Source organism: Arachis ipaensis, chromosome B10 (assembly GCF_059453495.1).
Source record: "Arachis ipaensis isolate K30076 ecotype BB chromosome B10, ASM5945349v1, whole genome shotgun sequence".
NCBI classification, from domain to species: domain Eukaryota; kingdom Viridiplantae; phylum Streptophyta; class Magnoliopsida; order Fabales; family Fabaceae; genus Arachis; species Arachis ipaensis.
In genome coordinates this window covers 147,788,832-147,799,459 of record NC_142435.1, presented here as the reverse complement: position 1 = coordinate 147,799,459, position 10,628 = coordinate 147,788,832, and the positions used below count along the sequence as shown (strand labels likewise).

General features: G+C 32.7%; 1 protein-coding gene across 1 annotated transcript; it reads left to right on the top strand.

Moving 5' to 3' along the window:
- The first annotated feature begins 3,017 nt into the window (after positions 1–3,017).
- On the top strand, positions 3,018–9,044 carry LOC107623774 (phospholipid-transporting ATPase 1). The gene is made up of 7 exons (XM_016326144.3): positions 3,018–4,900; positions 4,993–5,299; positions 5,636–6,311; positions 6,414–6,537; positions 6,671–6,890; positions 7,058–7,516; positions 8,574–9,044. The coding sequence occupies exons 1-7, from the start codon at positions 3,301–3,303 to the stop codon at positions 8,803–8,805; spliced, it is 3,618 nt and encodes a 1,205-aa protein (XP_016181630.1). The 5' UTR covers positions 3,018–3,300; the 3' UTR covers positions 8,806–9,044.
- Positions 9,045–10,628: the final 1,584 nt, after the last annotated feature.

The following is a 10,628-nucleotide window of genomic DNA, read 5'->3' as shown; positions in this document are numbered from 1 at the left end:
ATTCTATTTTCGTTAGTAAAAAAAACAAAAATTATAATATTTACGTTGATACTAATAATGAAAATAATACTGAATCTTTTTTGCATTTTTGTAGTTGCTGTCAACGAAAATAGAGTAACTTTTTTGCACGTAAAGCAATTGATAATGAAAAATGGCTCCATTTTCACTAAGCGAAAAGAAAAAAAATTTACTGCTGTTTTTGCTGTTAGTACCAATATAAATATTGTAATTTTTGTTTTCATTTGTTTTCAGCAAAAACACAACTAGTATTAATATATGGTGTAATTTTTAAAATCAAATTACGGTTTTTTAAGAAACTATTTAGGAGTTTATAGAAAAGTTTAAAAAAATGACTTCTCTCGTAATACAACTACTTTTTACTACATTTTTATAAAATAAACACTTTTAGAATTAAAAATTCAAATACAAAATAATTTATTTATAAACTACTTTTAATATAATCATTTATCGTTTAAGCTATTTTTTTAAAAAAAAAATTAATTAAGTTATTTACTTAAACTAGATCTTAATAGTAGTAAGAACTAGTATGAAAGTTAAAAGTTAAAACACAGTGAAAACTCTTATGGTGGTTATGTTGAATATTGAATGTAAACAAGTCTTGTTCAAACTATAATAAACCTCTCGTGTGATTTTCTTATTCTTTAAATTCTATGATTTTTATATTATTTTAGATTTTTCTATATATCTTTAACTATATTTTATATTGAGTTTTTTTTTATATCTAAATTAACCTTATTATTTGAATAGTTGAATTTTCTTAGAAAATGTGATAGATCATAGATGACTATTATCTTATTTTTGTTTATATTATTTGACCATTAAGTTGCAATTTTTTCTGGATATTTCGTATTTTGTCATATGACTTTAATTTACCATATGGATATGATATTATGATGATGACCTCGTGTTCATTTAACAATTTAACTTAATTAATTCATGACTTATCAACCATCTAATCTAATAATAACTGCCGTACTTTCATATACTAGTAACATTGAAAAATACGTTACTTTTTTTTTTATTAATTACAAATTAAAGTCCAATCAAGTAAAATTTTTTCGTCCATCACATATGGATAAACTTCTTTAATTGAAAAAAAAATGGAATATTTAATGTTTCTTCCTCCAAATGTACAAGAATTTTTCACTCTCAGTCTGCACAAAGAATTATTCATTGCTTAATTTCATGAATAAATATAATGAATAAATGCAAATAATTAAATTAAATGAAATTACTAACAACACGTGGAGGCTTCATACAATTTGATTATAACATGTATTATGTCACAGATTAATTGTGTAATACAGATTTTATAATGGGAAGAACAAAAAAACTTGTGTATGTATGTCTTAGTTTAGTAAAATAATATATGAAAAAATGATAAAATAGGTTCACAAAATCGGTCTCTCCGTTAGGGATTGATCCGTCCAAATACTTTTATTAGGGACTGATCCGTCCAAATGCCTCCGTCAATGACTGATCCGTCTAAATTTTATGAAGGTCAGGAACTTAAAAGTGTTTTTCAATAGTCAAAGACAAAAATGTTCACGGAACAAAAAGTTAAGGACCTATTTATCATTTTTTCTAATATTTAATAGTCCATTCGTTTTAGTGCATGTACAATGATTTATATGCTTTCGTAAGTGGAATCATTTACATATTTCCGTAATTCTTTATGACTAAATTTCCACCAAATTAAAATAAAATAAAAAATAACTAATTTTCTTTTCTAAATCAATGATCCAGTCAAATTCAGGCACCCCGAGAAATTGAATAATAAAACCTCCCGGCAGACCTTCTAGAACATCAAAAGGAAGATTCAATAATAATTTATTTATTGAAAGTTTAATAATGCTCTTTCCATTCTCGATCATCCTCTCCACGGAGAAATTTTCCATTTCATTTAAAATAACTATTAAAAATTTAATTTTGATTCCGCAATTCACTCAATTTTTTATGATAATTCATGATTATGTGTTATTATGATAATTTAATTTCTTTTTACCAAATTTTAAAATATTTGAGTTGCATTATTTTTTAAAAGGAAAATACGTGTAATATTACCTATATTAACTGAAGTTTGTCCTTTTTAAGCTTAATTTTCGTATTCGTTTAGTTTTCTATTGTTATGAATTAAAAAAAAAAATTTCCTGTTTAAAAACCATCATTATCATAAATAAAATAAAAAATATTATTTAAAATAATATAATTATTTAATTATTAGTAATTTTATAACTTTTATTATATAAAAGTCTCACTTTTTATTTAACAGTGATTAGATTATTTTCTCATTTTATTAATTTCCGTACTTTAGAACCGTGATAATTCAAACAAATTAAATTTATTAACTAAAAGAATTATAAAATCCTCCAATCATGTCATAATATGATAAGCAGTTTTCTAGACGTGACAAGAAAGAAAAACAAAATCCAAATAAATACAATAAAGTTGTTAGTTAAATATTACTAAAGACTGTTCACCTAAATTTTTTTTCAAAAATTCAAGAGGCAGCTGATTTTAATAATTTTGACTATTATTTAGTTAATAAAAATATTAAATTTTAATAAATATAAATTATATATTTTGTGTGTTTAAATTTGTGTATATATGAATAAAAATTGTTGTTATTAAATATTGATTTAAAATAATAATATTTAGGTAAAAATTCAGATGAAGTCGATTTCACGTGAAGTTGATATCTGAGAGCCGTTAGATGAAAATTTAGTCAACTCAGTCAAATCATCTAACAGTTCTTAGGTATCAATTTCACGTGAAATCGACTACACCTGAGTTTCCACCTAATATTTATTAATTAAGAAGTATTGCTAATTTCCTAGATTAGAATAATAAATTAATAATAAAATCTAAAGCCACCACATTTTAATTAAGTTGTGCTTCTGGACAACACATGCTGTCGCCACCCATTACGACTTGTTCTTCAATTTCTTGCAATTTCCGTCGTAGACTAACTCCTAACCTCTCTCTACAATGCCTTTGACTTTCTGCAATTTTTCACCTCTCTCTCATCAACACGCTTCTTCCATTCCCATTCTTTCTTATACACCAAAAACAATCCGATCCTCATTTTTTTGTACATTATTATTTCATAACAAACCAGCATCCATTTCCTCTGTCACTTGAAGCCTTAATCCATTGCTATCAGCAACTACAGCTCCAAACTTAGAAAGTTGGTTAATTAGTTAGTTAGTTTGTTAGGAATTCTGACACATGATTATATTCTCTGAATAATATTGTTGTTATTATTAATTTATTATTACAATGGGTTCTAGGCCTCTGTTGTTACCATCTCCAAGAACTCCAAATAGTATTCAAGAGCTTCCAACCATTCCAGTTTTCTCTGAACAACAAAAGTCAAAGTCAACTTCCTCTGAACACGCAAGCAATGCTGTTATAAACAAAAGCAACTCATCGTCGATCCGCTCCGGCAGCTCCGGAAGGAGCGGCGGCGGCTCCGTCAAGGAAGTGAGTTTCAGCAATTCTTCATCGAAGCCGGTTCGATACGGCTCGTCAAAACGCGGCGGTGGCGGCGAGTCGGAAGGACTCAGCATGTCGCAGAAAGAACTGAGAGACGAAGATGCAAGAATTGTTTACATAAACAACCCGGAGAAGACGAACGAGACTCTTCAGTTCGCAGGGAATTCAATCCGAACCGCGAAATATTCAATCCTCACATTCATCCCTAGAAACCTCTTCGAACAGTTTCACAGAGTTGCGTATATTTATTTTCTCATAATCGCCATTCTCAATCAGCTTCCTCAGCTTGCAGTCTTCGGTAGAGGTGTTTCAATTCTCCCTCTGGCCTTTGTCCTGCTCGTTACCGCCGTCAAAGACGCCTTCGAGGATTGGCGGCGCCACCGCTCCGATAAAGTCGAGAACAACCGGCTAGCGTCGGTTTTGATTAACGGAAGCTTCGTGGAGAAGCCATGGAAGGACATAACCGTCGGCGAAATCGTTAAGATCGCCGCCAACGAAACGATCCCCTGCGATATTGTCCTTCTCTCCACCGCCGATCCTACCGGAGTTGCATATGTTCAGACTATAAATCTTGACGGAGAGTCAAATCTGAAAACTCGCTACGCCAAGCAAGAGACTCAATCCAAACAGAGGTTTGATTTCGGTGGAATAATCAAGTGCGAGAAACCGAATCGGAACATTTATGGATTCCAAGCTAACATGGAAGTTGATGGAAAGAAACTGTCTCTCGCATCATCGAACATTGTGCTTAGAGGATGCGAGCTTAAGAACACAAGCTGGGCTTTGGGAGTTGCTGTTTACTGTGGCAGAGAGACTAAAGCTATGCTCAACAGCTCCGGTGCGCCGTCGAAGAGAAGCCGGCTCGAGACTCGAATGAATTCGGAGATCATCATGCTCTCTTGCTTCCTTGTTGCTTTGTGTACGGTCACGTCCGTTTGTGCTGCGGTTTGGTTGAAGCGCCACAAAGACGAGCTTGATTTGATGCCGTATTACCGGAAGCTGAGCTTCTCCAGTGGAAAACCGAAGAAGTATAAGTATTATGGTTGGTTTTGGGAGATAATTTTCACATTCCTCATGTCAGTTATAGTTTTCCAGGTTATGATTCCAATTTCGTTGTACATTTCGATGGAGCTTGTTCGTGTTGGCCAGGCCTATTTCATGATCAGAGATGATAGAATGTATGATAGGGCTACCAAGTCAAGATTTCAGTGTAGGGCTTTGAATATCAATGAAGATTTGGGGCAGATTAAGTATGTCTTTTCGGATAAAACTGGTACTCTTACTGAGAACAAGATGGAATTCCAGTGCGCCAGCATCTGGGGGGTTGATTACAGTTCGACGAAATCTGGCCTCGAGATTCAACCTGGTGAATACTTCACGCAAGGTGAGATTTTATATTTCTAACATATATTTTATACTGGTAGCTGTTTTCGTGAATAACATGTTTTAATTGATGTAACTATGTTTTGCTAGCAGTAGATGGAAAGGTATTGAGGCCAAAGATGAATGTGAAAGTAAATCCAGAGCTTTTGGCATTATCAAGAAGTGGAATTGAGCATAAGGAGGGAAAACGGATCTATGATTTCTTTCTAGCACTGGCAAGCTGCAATACCATTGTTCCTATTATTGTTGATACCCCTGATCATGATGTCAAGCTGATAGATTACCAAGGGGAATCACCAGATGAACAGGCATTGGCATACGCAGCCGCCGCCTATGGTTTTATGCTTATAGAACGAACCTCGGGCCATATAGTCATTGATATTCAAGGAGAAAGACACAGGTTAGTTAGTTAGTTAAATAACTTCGTTTTGTTTTGTTGATGATCATGATAGCATTGTCATTTTCCTCTTCTTTGCCTAACTTGCGGAGCAAGTAAGATTTAAAGTATCTTTTTGTGTTGGTAAGCACATTTGTTATTCTCTCCTCAAATTAACTGTTTCTTTTTAATCGACACATGTTAGAGTTAGCATTGTTAGAAGTTAGTAACCACTAACATCTTGTAACTGATCTAGATAGAAAACTGATTAAAGCTGATTAGAAGTTAGTGAATCACTTGTTACTTCCAATGCAAGTAACTTACTTCTAGCAATACTTAACTTCTGTTATGGAATCGCAGGTTCAATGTCTTGGGTATGCATGAATTCGACAGCGATCGGAAGAGGATGTCAGTTATATTGGGCAGCCCCGACAATTCAGTGAAAATTTTCGTGAAAGGAGCGGATACGTCTATGCTAAATGTGATAGATAAATCATCTAACATGGACATTATAAGAGCAACTGAAGCTCATCTTTACTCTTATTCCTCAATGGGTTTAAGAACCCTTGTGATTGGAATGAGGGATTTAAATGCTTCAGAGTTTGAGCAATGGCACACTGCCTTTGAGGCAGCGAGCACCTCTTTGTTCGGCAGGGCCGCCATGCTTCGCAAGGTTGCTGTCAATGTAGAGAGAAACCTCTGCATCTTAGGCGCATCGGCTATCGAAGACAAGCTTCAGCAGGGTGTGCCGGAATCCATTGAGTCTCTAAGGACAGCTGGAATAAAAGTATGGGTGCTAACCGGAGACAAACAAGAAACTGCTATATCAATTGGATACTCATCAAAGCTTCTAACAAACAGAATGACTCAAATCATAATCAATAGCAAAAATAGAGAGTCGTGTAGAAAGAGTTTGCAAGATGCCATTGTTTCAAACAAGATTGAAGGAGGTTTTGATGCAATGACAAGTCAGATAGCATTGATCATTGATGGTACTAGCCTTGTATATGTTCTTGATAGTGAACTAGAGGAGCAGGTTAGTTCTGTTAATCAAATCTTTTGGATTCTGTTTGCTGAAATGAAATTTTTTTTCCCTTCCTTTTTTTGTAGCTAATTTTGGATTGTTCTGTTGATTCAGTTATTTAAACTTGCAAGTAGATGTTCTGTTGTTCTCTGTTGTCGAGTGGCGCCGCTGCAGAAGGCCGGCATAGTTGCCCTTGTTAAGAAGAGGACAGCCGAAATGACGCTTGCCATTGGAGACGGTATGACTTCTTCTCATGAATTTTTTCATCTTGACATGATCCAATAACAAAAAAATAAAAATAGAAAAGAAGAAAAAAAAGGCACTTAGGTTGTTTTTGCAGTGTAATAAACTTCATTATGAATGTGTCACAGGTGCTAATGATGTCTCCATGATTCAAATGGCTGATGTTGGAGTTGGCATCAGCGGACAAGAGGGCCGGCAAGCCGTAATGGCGTCCGATTTCGCCATGGGCCAGTTTAGGTTTATAGTTCCTCTCTTGTTGATTCATGGACACTGGAATTACCAGCGGCTTGGCTACATGATACTCTACAACTTTTATAGAAATGCTGTCCTTGTTCTTGTCCTATTTTGGTAAGTTATAATCCAACATACAAATCTATATTTAACATCTTAATAGAACTTCGACCAGGTCCGATTTAATTAGTCGGATTTCTAATAATAAAAAATATATGCAACAATTCGTTATAGATGTATTCCTCTAAAATTTGATATGTTTGTATTATGCTTTCAAATTGTAGGTATGTGCTCTACACTGCCTTCACTTTAACAACTGCCATAAATGAATGGAGCACCACGTTATATTCAATAATATACAGCTCATTACCAACAATCATAGTTGGTATTCTTGACAAGGATCTTGGAAAAAGGACTCTCCTCAAGTATCCTCAGCTCTATGGGGCTGGGCAGAGAGATGAGGCATACAACAAGAAGCTATTTATTTTGACAATGCTCGACACTTTATGGCAAAGCATGGTAATCTTTTGGGCACCCCTCTTTGCATATTGGAGCACTGATGTTGATGTTGGAAGCATTGGGGATCTCTGGACACTAGCTGTCGTTATTTTGGTAAATTTACACTTGGCCATGGATGTCTTCAGGTGGAATTGGTTGACTCATTTTTCCATATGGGGGTCAATTGTTGCCACTTTCATTAGTGTCATGGTCATTGATGCTATACCCACGTTTCCTGGCTACTGGTATGTATTCTCTTTCTCCCATTCTTTTGCTTTCTACGCTTTAGTTTGCTATATAAATATGGTGAAAACTCAGGTGTAGTCGACTTCACATGAAGTTGATAGTTGAGAATCATTAGATGAAAATTTAGTCAAATCAGTCTAATCATTGGCTCTCAGTTATCAACTTCACATGAAGTCGGCTATACGTACCTGAGTTTTCACCTATAAATATAGTGAAAATTCAAGTGCAAGTTGATAGTTGAAAACGGTTAGATGAATCTTAAGTTAACTTATACATTCACTTATACTTCTTTCCTAATTAATTAGAAGATACTTAATTCATACACTAAATATCTAGTTTAAAATGAGAGAATGTTAAGTTAACTTAGGGTACGCACTTTAATATAAATATTCTTATAATTTATAATTATTCAAGTTGTATGTTTTTTTTTATTAGAGTGAGCTATATTCTTAATTCAATAGGGTGTCTTGAAAATGTTAGACATTTAACGAATATATTACTCATTGAAGCTGAATTTGTTCAACTCTATTATATTATGAATAATGCTATATATTCGAATTTTTTTATAAACTAAATCTAACAAAATTAAATAATAAGATTTCATAATTGATTTTTGTTATGTTAGATTAATTTAGTTAGATTTAATTAATAAAAAAATTTGAATATATAATATTATTTTTATAATTATATTTATAAAATGCTAATTATAAAGTTTTAAAATATATATTCAACACAAAATATTGAATACAATAATATAATAATTAAATATTAATACACGTATTTTGGTAAAATCTTTATAATACGTCACAAGTTCAAATCATATAATAAATCAATCATATATTATTATATAACTATCAAATTAAATGGTCTATATTACACCTTCAAATTTGATCTTTTTTCAAAATTACGTTAACTCAGAATATTTATGTGTCCACCTACCCTTTATAACAAATAACAAGTATGTCTGTCGTGTTACATTTACATTGCTTCTTAACAGAAACAGTTGAACAACTGAACACTAACCTTTATATATGCATCTACCTACAACTTTGGCAGGGACTTCTTTAATGTTGCAAGCACAGGATTGTTCTGGTTATTGTTGCTTGGAATCATCATAACAGCATTGCTTCCTCGTTTCCTTGTAAAATTCATTTGTCAATATTACTTTCCCAGTGACATTCAGATTTCAAAAGAAGCTGAGAAGATTAATGGGAATCAAATTCAAAGAGAAAATTTTGAAAGAGGACAAATAGAAATGCTTCCTATCTCAGATGTCCCACCAAGATGATGAGAAGTCATCTTTTGTACAATTTTCCATTTATTTTTGTAAATCTTGCATATTCTTTAGGCTACCTCAGGTTATTTAATTTGTTGGTTCATAGATTTCATCCATTACTATCCGAAGGATAGAGTTTTGTTATCACTTCATAGGGTTGTACCGTGTTGATATTGAAATGTACCATAATTGAGTATAGGGAGAAAGTTTTTTATTTTTTAATAAAAGAAAAAATTGTTATTTTTGCAAAAGAGTAAAATTTTTAATATTTTTGTTCCTAATAGTATTAAGATAGTTCGCATGCCGTTCTGAATTGTTAAATTAGTTCCATATAATTGGTATAAATAATTTTGTAAATTTTAAACAATAAATTGTAAAATATGATCTTTAAAGATTAAATTTAATAAATATTACACATACTTATATCAATAATAAATTATTTTAAAATTAAATAATATTATATAATAAAAAATATTAATTAAAATATAAAAATATAAAATTTTATATTTTTAGGGATCAATCCCTTGGTTAATGGGTCTGCTAGCATATATTTTGTTCCTATATGTTTTATGAAAATCTGTTTTTCTTGAATTTTCTCCTTAACAACTAAGAATTTGATGTTTATATGCTTCGATTTTGTCAAACTCTTATTGTTGTTGGAGTATAATACTACTGACTTGTTGTCACATAATATTTTTAATGGCTTTTCAATGTTATCTACTATACGAAGCTCAGTGACAAAGTTTTGCAACCATATGCCATGTTTGGATGCCTCAAAGCAAGCAACATATTCTGCCTCCATTGTTGAGAAAGCTACAAGAGTCTGTTTGTTAGACTTATATGCAATAGCTCATCCAGCCAAAATGAAGATACAGCCTGAAGTAGAGCGTCTACTGTCTTGACATCCCGCAAAATCGGAATCAGAATACCCAATGATCTCCAAATTTTCTGATCTCCGATAAGTAAGCATGTAATCCTTTGTTCTCTTCAGATAACGCATTACGCGTTTAACAGCTATCCAATGATCCATGCCCAGATTACTCAAGTATCTACCCAACACTCCTACTATAAATGATATATCGAGACGTGTGCAGACTTGAGCATACATTAATCTCCCTAGTGCTGATGCATAAGGTTTATCATGCATTGCTGTCCTCTCAAGATCATTTTTAGGGCATTGCTTGAGACTGAACTTGTCTCCTTTAGCTACGGGTGTGTCCATTGGTCTACAATTTTTCATGCCATATCTACTTAAATCTTTTTGATATAGTTCTTTTGTGATAATCCAAGAATACCTTGAGAATGATCTATTAGTATTTCGATTCCTAATACAAAAGAGGCATCACCAAGATCTTTCATTTCGAATTTGTTGGATAGGAATTTCTTAGTTTCATGTAACAAGCCTATATCATTACTGGCAAGTAGAATGACATCAACATATAAGACCGAAAAGATGTATTTACTCCCACTGAACTTGCGGTATACACACTCATCTATGATATTCACCTCAAAACCGTATGAGGTAATGACTTTATGAAATTTGTGATACCATTGACGGGAAGCTTGTTTGAGACCATAGATGAATTTTTTTAACTTACAAACCATAGATTTTGAATCACCTGATACAAAATTTTCTGGTTGTACCATATACATTGTTTTATCAATGTCACTATTGAGAAACGCAGTCTTTACATCCATCTGATCTAGCTCCAAATCAAAATGAGCTATTAGTGCCATTATGGTTTTAAAAGAGTCTTTTGATGATACTGGAGAGAAAGTCTCTTTATAGTCTATGCCTTCTTTTTGAGTAAAGCCTTTAGCGACTAGACGAATTT

Coding starts and splice junctions, on each gene's coding strand:
- LOC107623774 (XM_016326144.3), top strand. CDS start 3,301: ATGGGTTCTAGGCCTCTGTTGTTACCATCTCCAAGAACTCCAAATAGT. Junction 4,901..4,992: donor TGGTGAATACTTCACGCAAG/GTGAGATTTTAT, acceptor TTTTGCTAGCAG/TAGATGGAAAGGTATTGAGG. Junction 6,312..6,413: donor ATAGTGAACTAGAGGAGCAG/GTTAGTTCTGTT, acceptor CTGTTGATTCAG/TTATTTAAACTTGCAAGTAG.